This window comes from Antechinus flavipes, chromosome 4 (assembly GCF_016432865.1).
Source record: "Antechinus flavipes isolate AdamAnt ecotype Samford, QLD, Australia chromosome 4, AdamAnt_v2, whole genome shotgun sequence".
Lineage (NCBI taxonomy): Eukaryota > Metazoa > Chordata > Mammalia > Dasyuromorphia > Dasyuridae > Antechinus > Antechinus flavipes.
Genome location: NC_067401.1, coordinates 87157453 through 87185024, shown reverse-complemented (window position 1 = coordinate 87185024; position 27572 = coordinate 87157453). Strand labels below are relative to the sequence as shown.

The 27572-nt window shown below is 34.6% G+C and overlaps 1 protein-coding gene and 1 non-coding gene across 2 annotated transcripts in view; one reads left to right on the top strand and one right to left on the bottom strand.

Annotated features, from left to right (window-relative positions):
- Positions 1-26230, bottom strand: part of LOC127561279 (zinc finger protein 620-like) — a 112033-nt gene extending 85803 nt beyond the window's left edge. The window contains exon 1 of the mRNA XM_051996567.1: positions 25601-26230. Coding sequence (XP_051852527.1) covers positions 25601-26177 — 577 coding nt within the window. The 5' untranslated portion in view covers positions 26178-26230. The remainder of the gene's footprint in view (positions 1-25600) is intronic.
- On the top strand, positions 13263-13369 carry LOC127563544 (U6 spliceosomal RNA). Its single transcript, XR_007953998.1, has one exon. It is a non-coding gene; the product is annotated as a U6 spliceosomal RNA (small nuclear RNA).
- Positions 26231-27572: the final 1342 nt, after the last annotated feature.

Below are 27572 nucleotides of genomic sequence, written 5' to 3'. Positions count from 1 at the left end.
GGTGAATCTTAAATGCTTAAACAAATGCATTGTGTTCACTGGTTCCCTTTAAATTCTACTTCAGGTTTCTGCAATTTTATAAGTTTGGAATTTTCCACCACCAATGAAGACATTAAAGTTTTTCAATGCCTTCAAAAACCTTGAAGATTTGATACCATTGAAAAATCTGTCACTTCATAACCAGTGTTCTGGTGATGGATTTATCTGAATTTAGCTAGACTGGTCCTTAGGTGATAATCAGGCAGCTGAAAAATTGGCACTCTAAGTCTTTCCAGCTTAGTAGGACCTCCTAGCATCATGACATTCAAGAATTCAGGCTTACTTCCACATTATGATAAAACATTTGAGTAGAATTTTAGCCCCTTATATCAGAAAAAGTAAAACTAAATGTAATAAGTGACTTGAAAATTGGATACTACATAATATCTAGATGTTTATATCTATAAATCCTTTTCTGAATTGTGTATATTTTGTATAGGTAGCAATTAGATATTTATGTTTATTTTAAGATGAACCATATATGTTTTAGATATGAGATTTTTATACAATGGCAAATTAATTTAGGTAACATTGGATTTAATGAATGAACTTAATATCATTATTCCTGAAATCAGAAGTAATCCAGTAAAATCAGAAGATCAAAATAAGTTACAATTAAATGGCATAGCATTTCCTTGGCAAGGCACATGATTCATAAATATATTTCATGAAATTGGTTTCTTTTTATGTTTAAAAGCAATCTTTAAAAAATCTTTCATTGAAACCATTTCTAATCATATGAAAAGGTTCTCTAAATCACTATTGATCAGAGAATTTCAAATTAAGACAACTCTGAGGTACCACTACATACCTTTCAGTTTGGTTAAGATAACAGGAAAAAATGATGAATGTGGGAAAACTGGGACACTAATACATTGTTGGTGGAGTTGTGAACTTATCCAATCATACTGGAGAGCAATTTGGAACTATGCCCAAAGGGTTATCAAACTGTGTATAGCTTTTGATCCAGCAGTGTTTCTACCTGGGCTTATCTCCCAAAGAGATCATAAAGGAGGGAAAGGGACCCACATGTACAAAAATGTTTGTGGCAGCCTTTTTAGTAGTAACAAGAAAGTGGAAAATGAGGGGATGCCCATCAGTTGGAAAATGACTGAATAAGTTATGATATATGAATGTTATGGAATATTATTATTCTATAAGAAATGATCAGCAGGATGATTCCAGAGAGGCCTGCAGAGACCCACATGAATTGATGCTATGTGAAATAAGCAGAACCAGAAGATCATTGTATATGGCAACAAGAAGATTATATGAAGATCAATGCCGATGGATGTGGCTCTTTTCAATAATGAAATGACTGAGACCAGTTCCAGTGATCTTGTGATGAAGAGATTCATCTATACCCAGAGAGAGGATGGTAGAAACTTAGTGTGGTTCACAACATAGCATTTTTACTCTTTTTGTTGTTGTTTGCTTGCATTTTGTTTTCTTTCTCGTTTTTTTCTTTTTGATCTGATTTTTCTTGTGCAGCAAGATAATTGTATAAATATATATACACATATTGGATTTAACATATATTTTAACATGTTTGACATATATTGGATTGCTTGACATCTAACAAAGGGAATGGGAGGAAGGATGGGAATTTAGAACACAAAATTTTGCAAAGGTCAATGTTCAAAAATCATCCATGTATGTATTTTGAAAATAAAAAAAAAAAAGCTTTAATAAAAAAAAAATCTTTCATTGTCCATGTGGTTATTGTGTCCTATGGTACTTATAATAAACATAAGCAATAAGATCTCCACGAAAATAATTGCAATTTATGCACTAATTTCTTATAGAAATTTTTAAAATAGAGAAATTCTAAGGGAAAAAAATTTCAGTGAAATTTTCTTGACCAAGTCAGTATATATTCTGATATCCAATAACTTCAGTGGTGAGAGATGGAAAAAATATTCATAGGAAAACATTGTTGAGTATTGAGAAATTAAAAAGCCAAAGATTTGCAAGATCCTGAGGGTGCCAAAACAAAAGTGAAATAGTCCCTGCCCTCAGAGAACATACATTTTAATAGCAAATATGTATATGCAAAAACATACAAAAGATATAATAAGTAACCTAGAACTTAAAGGCATAAGTAACAGAAGGTAATGCTTGAGGTGATTCTTAAAGGAGCCCAGGAATTAAAGAAGGTACAATAGGAAAACATGCCAAGTATAGAGAAATACATCTTTATGCAAAAGCAGGCAGAGGGAAGATGGAGCAGCCTATGTAAGTAGCAAGAATAGGTCAGTATGACTAGATTATAGAATGCATAAAGAGGAAGAAAATGCAAGTGGTATGTCCTTATAAAATTAGGGAAAAGTGTTGGAAATAAAAGCAAGTAAAACAGAAAGGTTAATGTGAGACACAGATAAGCCAAATCATCCCAAGAACATTTATAGATGAAAATGACAAGAGAACAACAAATAGGTGTAAAATGGAACAAATCTGTCAGCATTTCCATTGTAATCATTAATCAAAGTGGAACAATCCTTTTATACTCTAACAGTCCAGCTCACATGTTACATGAAGAAATAGCATTTGGGAAGACAAAGTTAAGAGTGGCTGAACTAAACAAAATACACAATGAGGAAATCTATTCTGGAAGTGACACACTCTTAAAGGCTTTATGAGATCATTTCAAGATATATCTTACAAGAAGAAAGTTATCAAAAAAGGAACAAAAAATTACTTAAAAGAACAACTGAGAGAATTTCAATTACTACTGAAATATATGCCAACTTTCTCATCTTTATAAAATTTTTAGAATTATCAAAATATGTAGCAAGAGTGACCTTGATGAAAATTCGAGAAGGAAAAAGACAGTCTTTTCAAATGACTGTAGAAAACCACTCTTTATAGTTAAAGAGCTGACTAAGATGTTCAGAAAATACAAAATTCCACTGTATTTAATTTTTTATCTTTTTTTATCATTTAAATTTCATCATTTATTCTGATGTATGTAGCCTTTAAGGCTTCTCAAGTCATGATTCATACATGACTATATTAAGATCATACAAGATTCCTTGATATTCAACAATCTAATTATTAATGACATAAAACAGAGATAGGTGTACTTGCTGAAAAAGTCTACCATTGTCATGGAAAATATCTTGTCTAAAGTTCAAGTGGGGAAAAAAAATTCTTTTAAATGATAAAGTTCTCCATGTAGTTGTGTTTGTAGATAAATTTGTTGTGATTACACCAAATCTCATGATAGCAGGTGTTTTATAACTAAAAAGAGATGGGTAAAAAGAACATATTTATGAGTGTATTAAATGAATCTTTTTTAAAAATAGGTTTAATCATTGAGATTTGGTGATAGGAATAGTCTAGAAGTAGAGAGCAAAAATTATGCATATTCTCCCTTCTGATTTTGTAAATTGGGAAGAGTAAGAATTGTAGACAGGTACTATAGTTGCAAAAATCCATAAGGAAGAGCTAGATTTCAGTTGATGGAAGTATTCTTTGTTTAAAAAAATTAAGGGTATAAAGAATTATTTTGAGAATAGACTGGGGATTTCAAAGGGGTTTTGGTCATTGTGAAGTAGATTAGGCAATAGGTTATCCAGGCTGGAATATTTGAGAGGTAAAAGGGTGATTAGAGATTAACGAGAAGACACTAGCACATACTATTTGCAATTTTGGGCAAAGGAACAAGACTAGAATTAGAATGTCTGTGTAACAAGAAGTAGTTTGTTTTTTTTTAATGGCATGCTCTCTTTAAGGAATTTATTGAGCAAAATATTTATATGACTAATGCTCCCCAGACTTTGTGATAAAATTCAGAAACTTGATATTTTACAACATGGATCTTCCTTAGATTTATTCTCCAGTCTTTTGTTCCTTGGCTGAGAGAACACCACCTTAGATCTTTTAAAACAGACTGGCATAGTGGATAGAATATTTACTTGAAGTCAGAAAGTCGAGAAGACTTAAATCTCACCTCGGACACACTAACCAAGACCCAGACAAGTCATTAAAGTTCTCTGAGTCTCAGTTTCTTCATTTGCAAAATCTTGGTTATATTATCTATGGTATTTACCTCACTTAAAATATTGTAAGTATCAACAACAATTAAGAATGTAAAGAGTTCTGAAAACCTTAAATAATTATGTGAATTTACCATTAAAGTAACTACTGACATTATAAAATATTTAGGAATCTATCTGCCAAGGGAAAATCAGAAACTATATGAGCAAAACTACAAAACTCTTTCCACACAAATAAAGTCAGATCTAACCAATTGGAAAAATATTAAATGCTCTTGGATTGGGCAAGCAAATATAATAAAGATTACAATACTACCTAAACTAATCTATTTATTTAGCACTATACAGTCATACTCCCCAAAAACTATTTCAATGACCTAGAAAAAATAACAACAAAGTTCATATGGAAAAACAAAAGATCAAGAATTTCAAGGGAATTAAATGAAAAAGAAAAATCAAATGAAGGTGGCCTAGTTGTACCAGATCTAAAATTATATTATAAAGCAGCGGTCACCAAAATCATTTGGCATTGGCTAAGAAATAGATTAGTTGATCGGTGGAATAGGTTAGGTTCAAAAGACAAAACAGCCAATAACTTTAATAATATAGTGCTTGACAAACTAAAGTCGCCAACTTTTGGGATAAGAACTCACTGTTTGACAAAAATTGCTGGGAAAATTGGAGATTAGTATGACAGAAACTATGCTTGCCATCTCGGAACCGAAGTGAGTGCAACTATGACCCACACTTTACACCATACACCAAGATAAGGTCAAAATGAGTTCATGACCTAGGCATAAAGAATGAGATTATAAATAAATTGGAAGAGCATAGGATAGTTTACCTCTCACACCTGTGGAAGAGGAAGGAATTTATGATCAAAGAAGAATTAGAGATCATTATTGATCACAAAATAGAAAATTTTGATTATATCAAATTGAAAAGTTTTTGTACAAACAAAACTAATGCAGACAAGATTGGAAGGGAAACAATAAACTGGGAAAACATTTTTACAGTCAAAGGTTCTGATAAAGGCATCATTTCCAAAATATATAATTGACTCTAACCTATAAGAAATCAAGCCATTCCCCAATTGATAAATTGATAAATGGTTCAAAGGATATGAACAGACAATTCTCAGACAAAGAAATTGAAACTATTTCTAGCCATATGAAAAGATGCTCCAAGTCATTATTAATCAGAGAAATGCAAATTAAGACAACGCTGCGATACCACTACACACCTGTCAGATTGGCTAGAATGACAGGGAAAGATAATGCGAAATGTTGGAGGGGATGTGGGAAAACTGGGACACTGATACGTTGTTGGTGGAACTGTGAACACATCCAGCCATTCTGGAGAGCAATTTGGAACTGTGCTCAAAAAGTTATCAAACTGTGTATACCCTTTGATCCAGCAGTGTTTCTACTGGGCTTATACCCCAAAGAGATACTAAAGAAGGGAAAGGGACCTGTATGTGCCAAAATGTTTGTGGCAGCCCTGTTTGTAGTGGCTAGAAGCTGGAAAATGAATGCACGCTCATCAATTGGAGAATGGTTGAGTAAATTGTGGTATATGAATGTTATGGAATATTATTGTTCTGTAAGAAATGACCAGCAGGATGAATAGGCGAGGACTGGCGAGACTTACATGAACTGATGCTAAGTGAAATGAGCAGAACCAGGAGATCATATACCTCAACAATGATATTGTTTGAGGATGTATTCTGATGGAAGTGGATCTCTTCGATAAAAAGATTTAATTCAGTTTCAATTGATCAAGGATGGACAGAAGCAATTACACCCAAAGAAAGAACACTGGGAAATGAATATAAACTGCTTGCATTTTTGTTTTTCTGCCCGGGTTATTTATACCTTCTGAATCCAATTTTCCCTGTGCAACAAGAAAACTGTTCAGTTCTGCACACACATATTGTATCTAGGATATACTGTAACCTATTCAACATGTAAAGGACTGCTTGCCATCTTGGGGAGGGGGTGGAGGGAGGGAGGGGAAAAATCGGAACAGAAGTGAGTGCAGGGGATAATGCTGTAAAAAATTACCGTGGCATGGGTTCTATCAATAAAAAGTTATTAAAAAAAAAAAAAGAAGAAGAAGATCTGAGAATGCACACCTGCTTATATGACTCTAGTTCATCACCTGCTCCCTCTAGAAACAGAAGGTGTGCTTCATCATAAATAAAAGAATATTTTCCAAAGGCATTATAGTCTATACTTCTTTCACTGGTCGGGCCTGGGCAAAATTCATTGTCTGTGTTCAGTTTATCTGAGACATATGAACCAATGGACCAAGGTTGTGTGTTGTCCATCTTAGTTTGGATAATAAACATTTTTCATTGCTTTAAAAAAAAAAAAAAAAAGAATGTTTGTGGCAGCCCTCTTTGTAGTGGCCAGAAACTGAAAACTGAGTGGATGCCATCAACTGAAGAATGGCTGAATAAATTGTGATATATGAATATTATGGAATATTATTGTTCTGTAAGAAATGACCAGCAGGATGATTTCAGAAAGGCCTGGAGAGACTTACATGAACTAACGCTGAGTGAAATGAGCAGGACCAGGAGATCATTATATACTTCAACAACAATACTATATGATGATCAATTCTGATGGACGTGGCCCTCTTCAACAATGAGATGAAACAAATCAGTTCCAATAGAGCAGTAATGAACTGAACCAGCTACACTCAGGGAAAAAACTCTGCAAGATGACTATGAACCACTACATAGAATTCCTAATCCCTCTATTTTTGTCCGCCTGCATTTTTGATTTCCTTCACAGGCTAATTTTACACTATTTCAAAGTCTAACTCTTTTTATACAGCAAAACTGTTTGGATATGTATACACATATTGTATTTAACTTATACTTTAATAAATTTAACATGTATTGGTCAACCCGCCATCAGGGGAAGGGGTAGGGGGAAGGAGGGAGAAAGTTGGAACAAAAGGATTTGCAACTGTCAATGCTGAAAAATTACCTATGCATATATCTTGTAAATAAAAAGCTATAATAAAAAAGAAATATAAAAAAATAATTACGTGAATTTAGACAGTTATTGATATGCTACTTGTGGTAATAGGAATGGTAATAATGGGATAAAGATGTGGTGGTGATAATGGAGATGATGATGATAATGGGGCTATAATGATGGGGATAATGATAAAATCAGTGTGTCCTTGTAATTAAAAAGACAGATCAATTTTATAGATAGGGAGATTGGGATTCTAGTTTCCCATCTGACACATATTTGTCTATGTGACCCTGGACAAATCATTTGACCTCTCAACATCCCCATGTAGTTTTATAAGATGATAAATTGCAAAAATATTGCTGACAATCTACACTGGTAGATAATTATCTCACTGAAAGTTTCATATATTAAATATAGTATTAGTCTGGATCAGCAGATACATCTACATCTACCTCTGCACAAGCATGTAAATAATATTAGTACACTCTGGCTCTGGTTGGGGAAGAATGAAGGACTATTGCATGGATGTCTAGTCTCCTTAGTGGTTTTTTCCCAGGCTTCTTGAAGATTAAGATATCTGGTGTGGGCAGGAGGCAGAAAGAATAGATAAGGAGGTCAGAGCTCCTGACTTTATAAACAGCTGCTACAGCTAAGTTAAAAATGAATCCATCAAATTCAGTTTTGGCAACTATGCTTCCGATCTTCCATCCCTCTTTCTGTTCCCCTGTTCTCTATCTTCTTTGATATTTAGGCTATACTAGATGCTATTTAAAATCCCTTTCACTTCTGACAGTCTATATGTCTCTATGCTAGTCAAAATCAGAAACTGTTCTCCCTTGATCTAAAGAAAAAACTCTCTATTTATATGACTACAGAATGTATGTCTTGTCTCAATAATAGCTTTTCCTCAAATTTGTCTGCCTTCCAAAAGATGGCTCAGAGCAAAGGATTATGATGAGAAAGACGATGACATTAAAGATTATAAAAACAGAAGAGGGGAGACAATCCAAACTTTTGCTTAAGGAAAACCAGTTTTCATATTTCCTGAAAGTTATTTCCTAGCACTGTTTATCAATGTTTTCCCACTAAAGGCAGGGAGTACAGAAATGGAGGGAGGAATACAATTCATCTCACTGCACAAATATGGGAACTCTCAAATCTTAGGTTTTATGGGACTTGATGAATGCCAAACTCAGAATGAAACCCACAAAATAAAATTCAGAACACCAAGATATAATTTTATTACCCACATAAAACAAAGGGAATGGGGCTAGGGAAGAAACAAATAAATAAATAAAAATATCATCATCAAGAGAAAGTTATATAGCTTGCCCATCCTCAGATAATCATGGAATTAAATCTAGAAGGGAGCAAAGATCCTCTATTCACACATACACACACACACACACACACACACACACACACACACACACACACATACACACACAGACATATGCACACACACACACACACATTCTTTATAAAGATGAGACTTTTCAGATAGTTGATTAAAAGAACAGAACATAATACACACTGAGGGAGGAGCCTTGAACAGAAATACCTTAGATTCCTACAGGTTCCATGGGTTCCAGACAGACAGGAGAAGACAAGAAATAAGTTAAAGAAGAAAAGATAAAAACTCTTAATAGCTTTCATGGTAAAATGAAAAAATTAATGGAACTTTTAGTGAGATTAATATAGCCTTTTGAACCTGGAAAATTATAAATACTCTTCACTCTCCTTTGAAAAAGGGGATTATCATAAAAAAAACATTAGATTTGCAGTCAAAAGAACATGGTATGAATCTTGGACCAGCTACATAATACTTATGTGATCTCTGCCAAGTTACTTCTTATCTCTGTGCATCAGTTTCCTCATCTGTAAAAGGAGGGATTTATATTAGAATATAAATATGGAACTTTCAAATTTTAAATTTATAATATTTGGGAGTCCATGTCTTCCAATGGAAAGTCAACCCTTTATTCTATGAGACCCAAACTTGTCATTGATATACTTAAGTGCTATTTATCATTAGTAGCTTAGAAGGTTTCGTTTGAGAGACTCTGAAAACATATCTATCTCAATATAGGTCTCCTCTGCCCTCTGGGCCTGAAGTCATTCTTCTTTCCTCCCTGATGTGAAATTATCATTATTATAGTCAAAGTACACAATTCATTTATTGATAAAAATCATTGGAGTACTATTTATTATATTAGTTAATTAAAACTTTGGTTTTTATAAAGAAATAAACTTATATAGAGCTTTACAATTTACAGAATACTTCACAAATAAGTTTACTTACATACTGTGTATGTGAGGAATACTTCAGAAAGAAAGAAAAAGAAGCCTATGAGTACATAGTATCCCTAGATAATCCTGTGTCTGGTTAGGGCCACTTCCTATTTGTGCTTGCTTTCCTTTTATATTGGACTTTGTGAAATCTCAAAATGTTGGAACAATAGATAGATAGATAGATAGATAGATCAATAGATAGGCAGTCAGAGAGACAGATATAACAAGCATTTATTAAGCTCATAGTATATACCAGGCACTGTGCAAAGCACTGAGGATAAAAATATGAGCAAAAATATGAGTAGAGAATTCAAGAAGAGAAGTAGGTTTTTTGGGAAAGATGTTTGGCATTGGACATGCTCAATTAGAGATGTTTAAATTGTAGCTGCATATCTTGAGTGTAAGAGAAAGAGCAAGGATGGAAGTCTAGATTTGGGTGTTATCTAATTGAATTCATGGGAATGGAAGAAACTGCCAAGGGAGATAATGTAGAGAAAGAGAATAAATCTTAGAACACTGAATCAGGGGATGCACTTAGAAAGTAAGAGACAGAAAAGAGAACTAGGGAAGGAGACAGGAAATTTATCAGAATAGTCAGGAAGAGAACCAGGAGATATGCACACCCCAAAAATGAAATGGTATAAAAAAGGAAGATTTGGACAAGAATATTAAATCCTGTAGATTGGTCAAAAAGGATGAAACCAAGGAAAGAACATTTGATTTAGCATTTTGGAGATTATTGGTACCTTTCAGATAATGTTTTCAGAAAAGTGGTCAAAAAAACAAGTCAAATTAGAGTAAAGTGTAAGGAAGTGTAAGGCAATAAGGATAGACTATTCTTTTAAAAGTTTGAATGGAAAGAAAAGAGAGAATTGTAGCTCAACATAATGTCTGGCACATAGTAGGTGCTTAATAATTGCTAAGTAGAGAGATTGAGAAAAGACTTTATTATCTTTAAGAATATAGAAGATCTGAGTGTATTCAGAATAGGGAAGGGAAAGTGTAAAGGTAAAAGATGAATAGGAATGAAGAAATAAGAAAGAGTAGGATCAAAAAGGTGGAAGGAATAGCCTTGGCATGGGTAAGGAAGAGATCATTCCCTGCCACAAAAAGAATTGGGAAGAGAATAGATGAAGACAGATAACTTATGAGGGACAAAAGTGGAGAATTTATAAAGATATAGTTGCAATTTTCTCAGTGAAGCAGGAGGCCAATTCACATATTGGGAAGTAAAGTGGGAGGGGATCAGGGCAGTATTTGTCAAAGGGTGTGCCTGTGCCAAGAATTTCTTTAAGTTTTGCCAGGAATGGTACAGAAGTTACACTTGCAATTTCATGCATATGGAGAAGTCTTCCAATTCTGTTTGCCTTGATTCTTCATAGTAAAAATATTCTGTGCTGTGAGCATAAAAAGGTTGAAAAGCACTTGGTTAGATTTATAAAAGCAGATAAATTTCAGAATAATTGATATGAGAAATTCTCTGTCATGTTTTTATTTTTTATTGAACCAATAAGAAATAATAGGGGGAGAGAGGGAAGAATTACTGAGAAACAGAGAGATCCCTGTTGAAATTAAAGGGCAGAAATTTATAGTGGACTCAGTAAATATATTTTATAACTTTTTACAGCTATATATGTTGGTAAGGAGTTGGGGATTTGAGTAGTAGGTTTATCTGGGGCATTTATAATACTAACAGGACAGTAGGAGTAACTGACCAAGGAGATGGGTTTTAAAGTATTGGCAAGAACAATGATGAAGTAACTTTTCATGAGGTGGAGAGTAAAAAGACAGATAAATAAAAAACAAACAGGAGTAATGACCTCGAGAAAGGGCAAGTGGGATGCAGCTAGTGCCGTAGGCAGAGTGTTGAATTTGGAGCAGTCTATTTCAAATTCCATCATAATCACTTATCATAGACATATGATAATGTGTAATTCTAGCTATTCAATCACTTAAGGTTTCTAAGGCTCAATTTTCTCATTTATAAAATGGAGATAAAAGGAACACCCATCTCACAGAATTATCCTAAGAATCCAAAGAGATAATAAGGTATATGTGGTCATCTGCAAACCTTAATGCCTATAAAAATGATTGCTCTAGGGAGTAGATTCAGAAAGGAGAGATGGAAGGACCAGAAATTAAGCCCCTAATATATGCTAGACACTGACTTACATATTGGGGATACAAAAGAAAGAAAAGCATTGCCCTCAAAGAGTTTATTTTCTACTGAAGGATACAATAAGTTTATAGATGAATATCGTCATCAGGAAAGGAAATTCAAATATCAAAACATTATGGAGGTAGAGTAGTTCTATGTGATAGTAAGATCTAAGTAATCAGTGTATCAGCGGGGAGCTGAAGTGGAATGGATATGGAAATCATTGAACTTAATTAAGGAACTCAAAGACCTATGCAATAAGGTAAGGAAGGGTCATTAATATAGATAATGAAGTCATAAGCAATAGTGTCAAAGGATTAAGTGGGGATGAAGATTATGGACTAGATGCTGGAATCATTGAGAAAACTAAGAAAATATTCTGGAGTTCCATGAATTCAAATAAAGAGTACAAGTTTTTAATACCATAGTTATATAAAATGAATTTCAGAGGATAGATGCTTTTGAGTTACACAAGATTCAACAAAAATGAAAGACAATCCTCGTGCCCCTAATTCTGAATTAAAGAGATTGGAAGAACAGAACAGAATGAGGTTGCCCTCATACCCATTCCTAATTTTAAAAATCCTGCTTAGCTTTTACTTCATAAAGTGGCAAGGGAATATGTCATAGAAGAGCACCAATTATTACCCAATAGCAAGAAAAGTTTAGGATGAGTCAAAAAGGTAAAAAGATGAGTCTCCTCTCTCCAAAAATGAGGAGAAACTAGGGTTAGATTAAAGAATTATTAAAAATAATTAAAGGTTGCTGAGAAAGATATATAGTTGTACTTATGTTTTGGTCATTTTTGAATGTGCTCTAAACTATATATCCTATCTATATATAATAATTATCAATTCTAATAAATATTATGTTTAGCTGGTTTTTATATTTTCATAGAAGAGAATGGGAAAGTGCTAATTGTTAATTCAGTTAATCTCATCTAAGAAGTTTTATGGATAGTATACATTTAAATGCTTATACAATAAATTAACTAAATGCTTCCTAGAATTTACCCACTTTTTTCTCTCTCAGAGTTTCTTCCTCTATGCCCTTTAGAATAATAAAAAAGGCTAATTCTACTGTAACAATGACAACAATCCCCACCTCCCTAAATTCCCTTCAAAATAGAAGAAATTGCTAGGCTTTCCTTAATCTAACAATTCAGGTCTTCTTGACCCATACCCTAGACACCACTGTCATTTGTTAATGGTTTACCCATATGATAATTATTCCTTCCACATTGCAGAGGTTAAGGGCATGGTGCCCCTATTTGTAAAAGTAAGATTTTTTGGCCTTCCCTTCATGCCAGAGAAGAGCTCTGAATTTTTTTTCTTTTTCTTTTATGAAGTGTTTTCTGTACATTATTGCAAATTTTGGGTTAAGTATTTAGTTATGAGCTTTGTGTCATTTATGGCTCCTGCAAATCCCTACCAAAAAAATTCCCTTTCATTTCGTATGCCAAGCCACAATATATAGAAACCACGATGAGGAAAGTTACAATGTGAAAGGAATAATTGTACTCAGAAGGCAATCACTATCCTAATAAGGAGCAGTCTTACAAGAACTAGCTGAAAAAGAAATGAGTAATCATAGCTCCTCAAGGGGATAAGGTTTCTTTCATTGGAATTTGGGGAATCATAATACTGGCAAACAATGGAGTGTCAACCCAGATGATAGGATGCCTGGACTAGGTATTTGCAGTAGGGGGAAAGAAAGAGCATTTCCCCATTAAAACAAACAAACAAAAAACTCGACAGTTCTGTTTAAGAAGATGGTCCTTTTGTGCTTACTTCAGCAGCACATACATTAAAATTGGCATGATACAGAGAAGATTAACATGGCTCCTGTGCAAGGATGATACACAAATGTGTAAAGCTTTTCATATTTTTTAACTGGTAGAAAATATTGTCTGCTAATTTTGATTAAGCAAAATAAAATTTAAAGCAAAAAAAAGTAGATAGTAAGCAGCCAATTACAGAACTGATTCCCTCTTAGAATACATAATTAAATAAGAAACAGGCGAAATGGGTAAAAAAAAAATCTATAGAATTTCAACTTCTTTGTTTAAGGATGAAGATAGAGTCATACAGGCTATATAGAAGTGGTTTCCTCTCTCTCTAATTTCAGGGCTACCTTCTCTACATATCTGTTAGCTCCCATCTGGACTTTGATTCCAAAATTTTCTGCTGTAGAGCTTTATGATTTGGAGATAAACACCTAATGTAATATCTTTATAACACTGGCTACATCAATTAATTACTCTCAGCCTCAGTTTCTTCACATGTAACTAATAATTGCACCATCTACATCACAGGGTTATTGAAAGACCAAATATGATCAAATATGTAAAGAACTTTGTAAATTTTAAAGAGATATAGAAATGTTAGCTTTAATTATTATTACTATTAAAATGCAAATTCTCCCAAAGGAGATATAATCAGTTATTGAGATTAGAAATTTAGAGTTAGAAAGATGTTTTAAAGATTATTTAGTCTAAATCCTTCTTTGCATAAAAAGGAAGAAAAGTTTCAGAATAACAAATAGCTTATTCTAAGTCACATAACTAGTGGAATTATAGTAGAAATCAAGTTTCCCAATTCAAAGCCCAAAATCCTTTCAAAGGGGCTATGTGATTCCCTTGCCGTGTAATAAAATCATAGTTTCATTGACTCAGGGTTCTGAGGGACCTTAGAGATCATCTGGTCTAAGCTTATTTTATAAATGAGTAAAATGAGGCAAAATGTTTTGCTCAAGGCAACATATACAGTAAGTGATCAAACCTTGCTATAAATCAGTCTCCAACTCCAGGAACAGTGAACAACTTTTACATTACATGGTGCCATCTCTAAAATGAACCAGCCTCTGATGGCTTAGAACTCTCATCATTAATTTTCCTTGTAAGGAAAATTTTTCAGAGAATTAGTACCTAGAGATGGATTATTAGTAGGATGCCAAATTACCTGACCTACTTGTAATTAAAGACATTTTCTCCAACACATTCTCTCTTATGTGGTTCTGTTAATAGTAATCAAGAAAGCTATGTGATCACTTAAATTGCCCAATAATTTTGGCAGAAAATTTGCTTTTGAAAAGAACAATTTAATGTTGCTAATTAACAGTACTAGCTTAAATTAACAGTATTGCACAGGCATGAAGAATTTCACATCTGCTCTCTCTGCCTTGTCTCTAAATCTAGTTAAGCACTCTATGCTAGTGAATGGTAGTATTAAACTGTGGGAAAGTGCTCATAGTCAATCTGACAATTTATTACAAATCACAAAATGACAATAAATCTAGCTTTTACACTTGAAAAAAATAACTATTATTTTAAAGAACAACCTTATGCTGAAAAGTTCGGGAAGCTGCCTCCACCTTCACAAAATCATAGCTTAAGATGCCACTGGATGTTTTTTGACTACTAAATTGAGACATTTGTTTCACAGTTCACTAAAACATCAATATCTTTTTCATATGAAGTATTGTTAGAGCTACACCCCCATCCTTTACTACAAGGGTAATTTCTTAAACTAAGTATAAGAAATTTGTATGTATTCTCTATCTATATATGACACATATATAGATAGATACATATATATAGTATACATATATATGCATAATTAATTCATAACCACATCAGTTTAGCAGTTTCTTCCAATAATGTAGGATGCAACACATCCATGCCTGCTTATTTCCTTTAAATTTCATCCACATTCTTTCTTATAACTCCATAATAAGAGACACATGAAATGTTCAGGAGAACTTTCCTGAAAATCTATCAGTGGAGAAATCTGATTATCCATCTATCATCCTTCACCTTCACAAGATGACCAATCCATTTTTTCATTTCAATCATTGAAGTCATCAATAGTACTTTTTACTCCTGATCTTTTTTAAGATCTTTATTGTGGTGAGCTTTTTCTTCTCAAAACACAGCCAGGTGATAAAAGTTCAGATCTTTTATTATCTCCAATATAGCCCGGTTAGCTTAGAGGCCTATCTCTCTGCTTGGTTCCAAGAGCTCCCTCCGAATGTCACCAAATCCAAAGGTCTGGTCCTTCAGCCTCTGCCTCTGCTTTCTTCAGCCTCCAGCCAGCTCCACTCTTCATGTCATTCCGCTGAAATCTCGACTTGTAGCTTCTTCACTCTGAAGAACTTCCTTGACTGGCCCATTGAAGCTCTATTTATGCTCCTTCAAGAGAGGGATTGTGGGTTTTCTCCCATAGTGCTCTCTGGCCCAAAGAGCTTCAAGGGAGGTGTGAACTCATTGAACTCCAATGAGTAAAGGTGTGAACACAAGCCTTGTATTAATTAGTTCTACTTAGTACCTTGTTTCAGGTTCTGCCCAAAACATCTTCTTGTAAGATTAGATCAACTCTAATTAGTTAGCAGTTAGTAAGGATTCCAACACTTTATTATGCTGAAAACTGTTGAGACCCACCATGCTTCTGTCTCTCTGTGTTGTCTTGATTGTTAATTCTTCAGAGACTGTTGTATTTCAATTTTTACTGTCATAAAGCAACACTGGTAGGATATTGATTATTTTAAGTGGATATTTGTTTTTATGGGAAGCTTAAGTTCATTAAAAGAGTTGTAATTTTCTAAAAGCAATCTAACCCACTTTCCAACTGAATTTGTTATTTGCATTTGTTGTCCCAACAAATATATGTTTATACATACTGATAGACAAATTATGTGACTGTGTACTAAATTGCATTTTGTAATCTGGGCAATAGTCATTCTTTTTTTTTTAATTTTAATTTTATTTTATTTAATAATAACTTTGTATTGACAGAATCCATGCCAGGGTAATTTTTTACAACATTATCCCTTGCACTCGCTTATGTTTCGTTTTTTCCCCTCCCTCCCTCCACCCCCCCCCAAGATGGCAAGCAGTCCTATATATATTAAATATGTTGCAGTATATCCTAGATACAATACATATTTGCAGAACCGAACAGTTCTCCTGTTGCACAGGGAGAATTGGATTCAGAAGGTAAAAATAACTTGGGAAGAAAATCAAAAATGCAAATAGTTCACATTCGTTTCCCAGTGTTCCTTCTTTGGGTGTAGCTGTTTCTGTCCATCATTTATCCATTGAAACTCAGTTAGGTCTCTTTGTCATAGAAATCCACTTCCATCAGAATACATCCTCATACAATATCGTTGTCAAAGTGTATAATGATCTCCTGGTTCTGCTCATCTCACTTAGCATCAGTCCATGTAGGTCTCTCCAAGCCTCTCTGTATTCATCCTGCTGGTCATTCCTTACAGAGCAATAATATTCCATAACATTCATATACCACAATTTATCCAGCCATTCTCCAATTGATGGGCATCCATTCATTTTCCAGTTTCTAGCCACTACAAACAGGGCTGCTACAAACATTTTGGCACATACAGGTCCCTTTCCTTTCTTTAGTATCTCTTTGGGGTATAAGCCCAATAGAAACACTGCTGGATCAAAGGATATGCACAGTTTGATAATTTTTTGGGCATAATTCCAAATTGCTCTCCAGAATGGTTGGATTCGTTCACAACTCCACCAACAATGCATCAGTGTCCCCATTTTCCCGCATCCCCTCCAACATTCATCATTATTTTTTCCTGTCATCTTAGCCAATCTGACAGGTGTGTAGTGATATCTCAGAGTTGTCTTAATTTGCATTTCTCTGATCAATAGTTATTTGGAACACTCCTTCATGTGAGTGGTAATAGTTTCAATTTCATCATCTGAAAATTGTCTGTTCATATCCTTTGGGCAAAAGTCATTCTTCATTTATTTGGTCTTCCTTATGTGAACAATCAAGTGAAACTCCTTTAAATGATTATAGATCTATTTCAGGAGATTCTGCAATGTTCTGGAGCTTGAGGTATTTGGTACATTGTCATCTACAAATGGGAACATCTGGAGACTCTCATCATGCACAAGGAATTAAATTTATATTATTAGGTTTGGTCAATTGTTCTAACCTGTAGAGATCTTTTTAAATTCTGTCATATGGCATGTAAGTCACCCATTTGAGCTTTCTGCTATCTAAAATTTTGGCAAATATGCCTTCTACATTTTTATTTTAGGCACTAATAAAAAATGTTAAAACAACATAAATCCAATCTTTAAAGCATCCCATTAAAGACCCTGCAATTTGACATTGATTGACCAATCAGCATTACAAATCATTCAACAAATTCCAAATCCACTTAACTGTACTATTTTGTCCAAGACTATCATGTGGAAGCTATCAAAATGCTTTGCTGAAATCTAGGTATTCTCTTGACACATCAATGTAGCTGTTTGAATTTTCTGGAACTTTTGATTTAATTTATATAGGTAACTCCCAATGTAGTTACCTAGTCAAAAGACAGACAGAGACAGAGACAGACAGAGAGACACAGAGACAAAGAGAGACAGAGACAGAGAGGTTAGTTTGGCACAAGATAATTTTAATAAAGTTATGTTGGCTTTTGGTGATCACTGCTTCCCTTTCTAAATATTCAGAATAGAGCTCTTTATCTCAATTCATTCAAAACATTCTTCGATACCTGCTATGTGTATATATGTAAGTCACTTTGTTAAATGTTTAGCATAGAAAGACAAATGCACAAATGCTTATGGGATTTATGACACTGAGAAGCAGCCTTAAAGCTCTTTATAAGAGCATTGGACCTGAAGTCAAAAAGACCTATGTTCAAATCCTGTCTTCATATATTTACTGACTGTATAATACTGGGCAAGTGATTTAATCTCTATGTGTCTTTCTTCATTTGAAAATGAGAGTCAGTAACATGAACTAGTGCAGAGCAAAGTGAGCAGAACCAAGAGAATATTGTACAAAGTAACAAGACTATGTGATGATCAACTGTGTTAGGCTTGGCTCTTTTGAAGAATACACTGATTCAAGACATTTCCAATAGACTTGGGATGAAAAATGCCAATTATATCCAAAAAGAAAACTATGGAGATCAAATATGGATCAAACTGTTGTTGTTGTTTGCTTGTTTTTTGTTTTCCCTCTCATGTTTTCCCCCTTTTGATCTGATTTTTCTTGCACAGCATGACAGATATGGAAATATGTTTAGAAGAATTTTTCACTTTTAACCTATCTCAGATTGCCTGATATCTTGGAGAGGGAAGAGGGGAAGAAGAGAGAGAAAAAATTTGAATGCAAGGTTTTGCAAATATGAATGTTGAAAACTATCTTTGCATATATTTGCGAAAATAAAACACTATTTTTAAAAAAGAAAGAAATGAAATGAGGGAGTTGGGATGCAGAATATCTATGGATCTAATCTACAGAGGTATATCTAATCCATAATCCATCTCTCAATCCATGATCCTAGATATAACACAAGAATACAAAATAAGAAGTTATAAGAGCAAGAAAAGAATTGGAAGATGAGAGTTTTTGTCTTCAGAATTTGATTCTCGAGAGCTTCCCATCCTTCTTGAGTTAACTTTTTTTCACAGAGTAGTAAGCTGTGGTCTCTGATCTTTCCTTTCCCTGAAGCTTCTGAAAAAAAAATGTTCTAATAAATCCAGAGTACATTGCACAGGATGCCTAGCTTTTATTTCCTTCTTTATAATAAATTCTGTGCCCCTAAGATTCCTATCATTTCTACCTCAGCAGTCTTGAAAATTTCCTTTCATTATTTTTCACAGTTCTTTGCATAAGACAGAAGCCTAGTACTGGTATGCTCATTTATATGATTAGGGTTTTCTAATATCTACTCTGTGCCCTTTCAAGCAATCCTAGTGGTGATCCAAAGAACCCCAGGACTCCTTGAGGTATCTCAAAAGATTTCTAGCTTTAATTATTTTTATAAATGAAATCTCCCAGGCAGGGTTTATAATACTAGCAGGTAGACTAGGAGGCTGCCCTGGAAGTAGGATTTCAATGAACATTTTAACGGCATTCTTCCCCAAAATTATTAACTACATTTAAGAAATTATAAGGTCCTTAAGAGATTTACTGTACTTCATGTTTGAAACTATAGTGTATACAGCTGTCATATATAATGCACACTAAATAGTTGTTTGCTAGTTTTAATAATTGTTACTTCACCATTAGAGCTTTATTTCTTTGGATATTTTGGGTTTTATTCAAATATTCACCTCCCAGCCAACATTAAGTGATAACTAGAAGGAAGCAAGTAGAGCAGTTAGATGGGACAGTGAATTGAGTGCAAACCCTGGAATCTGGAAGATTCATCTTTCTGAGCCCAGATTTGGTCTCAAATACTTCCTAAATGTATGACCCTAGGCAAACCATTTAACTCTATTTGCTTCAACTTCCTCATCTGAAGAAGAAAATGGCAAGAAAACCCCAAAGGAGTCAGGAGGAATCCAACAAAACTGAAAAAATCACGGAACATCAACAGAAGGGAGCAAGATCTCATAGAACCCAGTAACAAACCCCAAAGGAGCTGCTAAGTGTAATGGGCTGAGGCTCGAGTTGATGCACTGAGGTCCCAAGCACGTGAAGCTAAATAGTAATTGGACTATAGTCTATTAATATTTATGCTTGGAGAAAGAATGGCCCCCACCCACTCTTTGTGCAAGTCCTGATGTGTTGTATAGGAAATGACGTTTTTGGTGGGTGGAGGCAGGGGAGTGGAAAGGGAAGCGGAAAGAGAGACTGCTGGCTGGCATTTTGTCACAGCTGCACGCATTGCTATCACGACCGCCCTTCACCTCCAATCCCCCTCTGCTAGCTGGCTTCCTGTCTGCCCATATTGCTATTGCAATCCTTCTTCACCTCTTCACTTCAATAAAGACTGAAGATTTTTCCCTTAACCTGAATTCCTGACTCAGGCTGATTTTAAATACGCGGTCATCACCGCTAAGGAAAATGATTCTAAAAAGCAAGAAAGAATTGTTGTCTAGTTATTTGAAACCAGGTCCTCTGACTCTATATTCAGTATTATTCCCATTATCCCACTATCAATCAATACATGTTTATTAAGCACTTTCTGTGTGTTTTACTGGCTAAGTGCTAAAGATATAAAAAGAGACAAAAGGTATTCCCTGCCCTTGGGGAATTACATTATAATGGGGGAGATAAAATGCAAACAAACATATACAAGGCAAACCATAAACAGCATAAATAGGAAATGATTAACAAAGGGAAATACTGGAATTAACAGTTAGAGAAGGCTTTTTTGTAGAAAGTAGGATTTTACTATATATACTCTTTTATTCAACAATACTGCTACTAGATCTATATCTCAAAGAGATCATAGGAAAAGGAAAAGGATCTCTATGTACAAAAATACTTAGAGCAGCTCTTTTTGTGGTAGCAAAGAAATGGAAATGGGGTACTCATCAAATGGGGAAAGGTTGAACAACTTGTAGTCTATGGTTGTTATGGAATAATAATAACAACAACAAGCACACTTTCAGAAAAACCTGGGAAAACTTAAGAACTGACACAAGATTAAATTAGTAGAATCAGAAAAACATCGTATATAGTTTAACAGCAATGTACAATGATAAGCTGTCAGTAACTTATCTATTCACAGTAATACCATAATCTAAAACAATTCTGAAGAATTTATGATGAAGAAAGAACTAACACAGTCTGAATGCAAATTAAAGCATACTCTTTTTTTAAACTTTCTTTTTCTTTTTTTGTCTGTGTTTTCTTGGAAATCATGACTAACATAGAAATGTGTTTTCCATATGTAATCCATGTATAACCAATATCAAATTGCTTGTTTTCTAGGAGGGAAAGAATGTGGAACTCAATTTCTTTTACATGTTAAAAATTGTTTTTACATATAATCAGAAAAAAAAGATATAAAATTGGGGGGAAGGTGGGATTTTAGTTAGGTCTTAAAAGAAGCCAGTGCAGAAAAGAGAACTTTCTAGACAATTTCATAGCATCCATTATGTACCAGACTGTGTGAAGCTGTTTATAGAGAGCTTTCTTGATAGCCAGAGAACATAATAGGAGCCAAGTCAATGAAGGAGGGAATGGGAGAGGATGATAAGGGTATAGCATAATTGGACATGACTTTAAGAAAAATCACTTTAGAGACTCCAAGGAAAATGGATTAGAGTAGAGATTAAAAGTAGGCAGAACCAATAGCAAGGCTAGTCCAATATTCATAGTGAGGAGGTGAGGAAAGCTTTCAGTAGAAAGGTAGCTGTGTCAAAGGAAAGAAGGGGTTGTGTTAGAGAGATATTATAATATCTTTTAGCAACAGATTGGACATGGAGATGAGGTGTGAAAGACTGTGAACAATCCAAAATGACTTTTATGTTTCAAGCCTAGGGGATTAGGAGATATGTCTAGCTTCAAGAGAAGGCTGACTAATTGGCTAAGAACTATAGATTTTGATATACATCTATTTCTTCTCTAAGCACTACCAAAATTTCAAACCAATTACTCACAGGGCCACTTGAATCATTTTTTGCTGAATTCAATTTTTTAATGTCTAAATTAGATAAAAATCATTCACTTTTTTTGGGGGGGAGAGGGAGGGAAATTGTTTTGTTTTACTAATCAACAAGTGTTTGTTAATCACCTAAAAGATTTCAGGCAGGAATTGACAGGTTGTCCATCAATTCCATCAAACTCATTTAGTTGGGCAGCCTCATTTTCCCATCTTTCTGACCATCACGATTCTCTCAAAATAAGATTTTCAAAGATACAGAGATAATGACTGTAATGTAATGTAATGACATGGAAATCCTCAAAAGGAGAGAGCTTATTATATCTTTTATACCTATCATATCTTTATTTTCTAAAAGACAGCATGATAAACACTTACTTCATAACAATAAGCTTTCCTTTCCTTCTCATGCTGATCTTGCTCTTTATTTAAAATATTAGTAAGATTATATTCTGACCAGGACATTATATAAGAGAATCTCATTACCTTTTTTGCAATAAAACACTATTCAGGGACAAATTAACTTTTTCCTACAGCTTTAATAAAATGGGAAAAAATATGGTTAGTTCCTAAGCTAGTACATGCATAGGAAAAGCTAGCAAACCCAGAAACTGGATACCATATTAACTTCAGTCTCCAAATCACGAGGTCTATATTAGCTAGCCTATAAATGATTCCACTTTAAATTCTGAATACATCTGGTCCTCTATCTTGGACACTCTACCATTTGAACATTTATAATGGGCACACTGAAGTTTATTATAGTGCCTGGCATATGAAAGCTGTTGATTTTCTGAACTGAAGATCAGGATGACATTAGCTCTCTCCAGAGAATAGTCCTTCAGAAAAATGCATGGCATCAATCAGGCATTAAAACCAGGAGAATCTACCTCACAACTCTGAGGCATAAGAGACATATAAGATAAGAGAATGTAAGTTCCTTGAAGATAGGGATGCTTTGATCTTTGCCTTTATATTCCTAATACCTAGTGCAGTGTTTTGCACATACTAGGTGCTTAATAAATGTTTGTTGACTGATTTTATATATATAATATGTTTGTTTATACATGTATATTATTGTATATGTATATGCTAAATAAAAAAAAAAAACAAATTGATACCTCTGATATCAAAACCTCTTGTCAATTCAGTATATAGGAGAGGAAAAAGAAAATTTCATAGCATCCATTATGTACCAGGCAGTGTTTATACATATTATCTCATTTGACCTTCACAACATCCTTGTGAGGTAAATTGTATTATTACCCCTATTTTACAGTCAAGGAAACTGAGGCAAATAGAAGTTAGGTGATTTGTCAAAGCTTCAGTATCTAACGAACCTCTGAGTCTATATATGAAATCAGATTTTCCTGACTCTAAGCCACTCTTTACTGTGTCAACCAGATGCCTCTTACTTAAAATAAGAAAGCCATCATACTGATAGTTTATTTATGTATGGAACATAGATGTCAAACACATGAACCAGATTAAAATGTAACTGGGAAATATATACCAAAAAATGAAAATATCATAGAATATATATAATGTTAATATGTGGTTTTCTAAGTCAAATATGTGGTTCCTGTAGATCTTTATGTAAATCTGCTAGTAATGATCAAAGTGCCCACACTTAAGCATAAGCACATAATAAATATTTGCTGTTGGAAATGATGATGATATAGTAGGAAAAGTGTCAGATGTGGAATCAAAGGACCCAAGTTAAAATTTCGATTCTTCTACTTTGTAAACAAAATCTATGTGATTTTGGACAAGTCGCAAACTGTGTTTCAGTTTCCTCATCTGTAAATGAAGGGGTTAAATTAGAGACCTTTTAAGTTTCTTTCAATGCTAGACCTATGATCCTTTGGTATTAACCTTTGGTTAATCCTTTGATATTAACCACATAGAAAAAGAATCAGAGTCTTTTATTAGTACACTACAGTGTCCACATTTAGTACATTCTAAGAGCAATATCTCATGGAATATGGTGGATTTTTTTTTTTTTAAGATTCCCTCTCAACTTATGATGAAAAATCCTATCTATACTCAGAAAAGAAACTGTCTGAATATAGATTGAAGTATTCTCATTCTCTCTGTGTGTCTCTCTCTATCTCTGTCTCTGTCTTTGTCTGTCTGTCTGTCTGCCTGTCTCTCTCTCTCCCTTTCTCTTTTAACTTTATGTTTCTTGGGGGCCTTTTTATTATTAGGATGGGAGATCTATGTTTTCTTTCACAACATGTCTTCCATGGAAATGTTTTGCATACCTTCATATCTACTTTGTTAATGGGGCCTGAGAATGGGGATAATGAAGATAATCTGGAACTCAAAATTTTAAAAAACAAATGTAAAAAATGTTTTAGATGTGGAGAAACTATTTAATAGATTTTTTTTTTATAAAAAAAATTAAAGCAAAAATTCTTTTTGGAAAAAAAAGATTCTCTCTCCAGTTAAATGCTGTGGTGAGCTTTTTCTTCTCAAAAAGCAGCCAGGTGATAAAAGTTCAGATCTTTTATTATCTTCAATATAGCCCGGTTAGCTTAGAGGCCTATCTCTCTGCTTGGTTCCAAGAGCTCTCTCCAAATGTCACCAAATCCAAAGGTCTGGTCCTACAGCCTCTGCCTCTGCTTTCTTCATCCTCCAGCCAGCTCCAGTCTTCATGTCATTCCGGTGAAATCTCGACTTGTAGCGTCTTCCTCTGAAGAACTCTCCGACTGGCCCATTGGCCTATTTATGCTCCTTCCAGAGAGAGGGATTATGGGTAGTTCTACTTAGTACCTTGTTTCAGGTTCTGCCCAAAACATCTTCTTGTAAGATTAGATCAACTCTAATTAGTTAGCAGTTAGTAAGGATTCCAACATCTCCCCCTTTCTTTTGTTTTAAAACATAGGGGGTTTCTGAGGGGGTACACATAAATCCATCAATATGGGCCAGAACTTTGTAACAGATATACATGGTATACATAAATCCATCAATATGGGAGGCATTATACATAATTTACATAAGTACATAGCAATATAACACAGGCTAGTAGTAATGTAACAAATAACATGAATCAACATGAAAATTTAACTACTGCAAAAAGTCTCATCAACAATCTTTCATCTCAAGAAATCCAATGATTCTTGCAATTACTTAAAATACATAAGCACATAGTAATATAACACAGGCTAGTAGTAATGTAACAACATAAATCGACCTGAAAATTTACACATGTCCATAAGTCCTAGAAATAGTCCATAAGCAATCCATTGTCCATTAGTTCATGTGCCAGGAATCTAATAATTCCTGTAAGCTCTGAAGTACTGCAAAAAGTCTCATCAACAATTTTTCATCTCAGGGAATCCAGTGATTCTTGCTGGTTTTTCAGGAACTGAAAGCTGAAGATTTTAAAGTTCTTTTGACAGTCTCATTGTTAGCCATCTGATTCCTTTTCCACCTGTGGAAATATAAGCAGATCCTCTTCCCCAAGCAGTTAACCTATCTAATTCTCTTCTATTTACCACTTTTGGGATTTCTCCTCATCATCTGGTAATTACATTGGAGCTGTTTGCATTGGATATTGTCTTGTTGTCTTAAAAGGCCTGTATTCTTCCCAACTGTAATCCTGATTGCTTTTCTGTTGGTTGATGACATCAGGGTTCTGAATTTCTAAAGTCTCTCTGGGTGTAACCTCAGCTGCTATCATGCCCCACCTGTCCTTTGATTGATACTTTAGAGCTGGGCCTTGCCTCTCATTCCTATTGGAGATAACTGGTGGATCGCTGGAACTGTCCTGAAACCTCTCTCATGAGAAAGGAGTTTCCTCTTTACAGAAGATCCCCAATTTTCCTTTGGTCTTCCTTCATATTCACAGACTTCTCCCCATTTGGATCCTTGGGAAACATTCCCTGTGAGTCTTTCCAATATTGTCCATTGTGGTTCCACCTCTTTAGAAATTTCCTGCTTTGGAGACAGCTCATTTTCCTCAATCCTTGATTCACAATCTGAACAGTCACCTCTCAGCACTTCTCTCCCTTCAGCTTCCTGAAAGTCTAGGATCCATGGCTCTTCCCCTCTTTCTAGCTGGGAGATCACATTTGGTTTGGATACTGGAAATCCCAGAGAGACCACATTCCCATAATTCTCCAGCATCACATCCCTGTAAAGGTTTCTCTGAGCAGGACCAAGGTGGCTCCACTCTTCTCGGGTAAGATACACAGCCACATCTTCAAACATCATAGATGCCTGAAACATGTTCCAGCGGCAGCCTTGAGACAATCCCAGTGTTCGGACCTGAGACCTGGGTGGAAGAACCTCATCTGCCATCACCTGGTCTCTCAGATGCTCCTTTGGTAGATACAACTTCCAAATCTTTACCACGAGCCCCACGTTGGGCGCCAAAATGTTGTGATCTAGTTCAAGGATCTGAATCGGTCCCTGTTCGGGCGCCAAAATGTGGTGAGCTTTTTCTTCTCAAAAAGCAGCCAGGTGATAAAAGTTCAGATCTTTTATTATCTTCAATATAGCCCGGTTAGCTTAGAGGCCTATCTCTCTGCTTGGTTCCAAGAGCTCTCTCCAAATGTCACCAAATCCAAAGGTCTGGTCCTACAGCCTCTGCCTCTGCTTTCTTCATCCTCCAGCCAGCTCCAGTCTTCATGTCATTCCGGTGAAATCTCGACTTGTAGTGTCTTCCTCTGAAGAACTCTCCGACTGGCCCATTGGCCTATTTATGCTCCTTCCAGAGAGAGGGATTATGGGTAGTTCTACTTAGTACCTTGTTTCAGGTTCTGCCCAAAACATCTTCTTGTAAGATTAGATCAACTCTAATTAGTTAGCAGTTAGTAAGGATTCCAACAAAATGCCATCTTTTCATCCAAGCAATATTCAAACTATTTCTGAGCCTTACACTTATTACAGTTAAAATTCTAATTAAAATATTTGAAAAATTATATGATCTGATAAATAGAATTTTTTATTAATTTAGTGTTCAAAACTTTATTGTAAATTTTAAAATGTATTTTTCTTCCTTTCTCTGTAAACACAACACAGAAAATATAATTCCCTTTGATAAATCTGGTATCTATTTCAGGCATTCTAAATATCAGATCACATTACAAATCTGATAATTTTATTAAATTTAGGAAGTAGGGCTGAATTCGTACTGATTGCTGGGCATTCTCTGGCTATTAAAGGAGAAGGGAAAAGAGGAAGAAAAAAAGAAATGAGAGAAAGAATTTGAAACTATGTCTTCTTGATTCTAAGACTCTTACCCACAATTCCACTCACCTGTCTAACATTTTTTTAATCTGGTTAACTGAAGATCCTGATTGTCTAAATTTCATTTAATGAAAACTATTAAACTCATTTTAATAGGAGAAAACTTCTGACTTTTCTTTTGTAATCATAAGATCCACAATCAATCCACAATCTTAATATACCATGCATTATAATCATAGTATTCTAAATAAGTAATTGCTTGCAAAAATAATTTTTAAGACTCCTGAGACTTTCCTTAAAATCCCCTAAGTCTCAAGCAAACCAATGTAATCAAGGTAACACATGGCAGCTATGCAACTGTCTGGTGGTTATCTTTCTCCATGGAGTCAACCACACATTGACAGTTCCACTAAAGAGCTTGAACGGCTTCATATTAGAAATAATCTTTCATCAAGAGACAAAGTTCCAATTGAGGATTGAAAATGGAACCCAGTTAAAAGAATC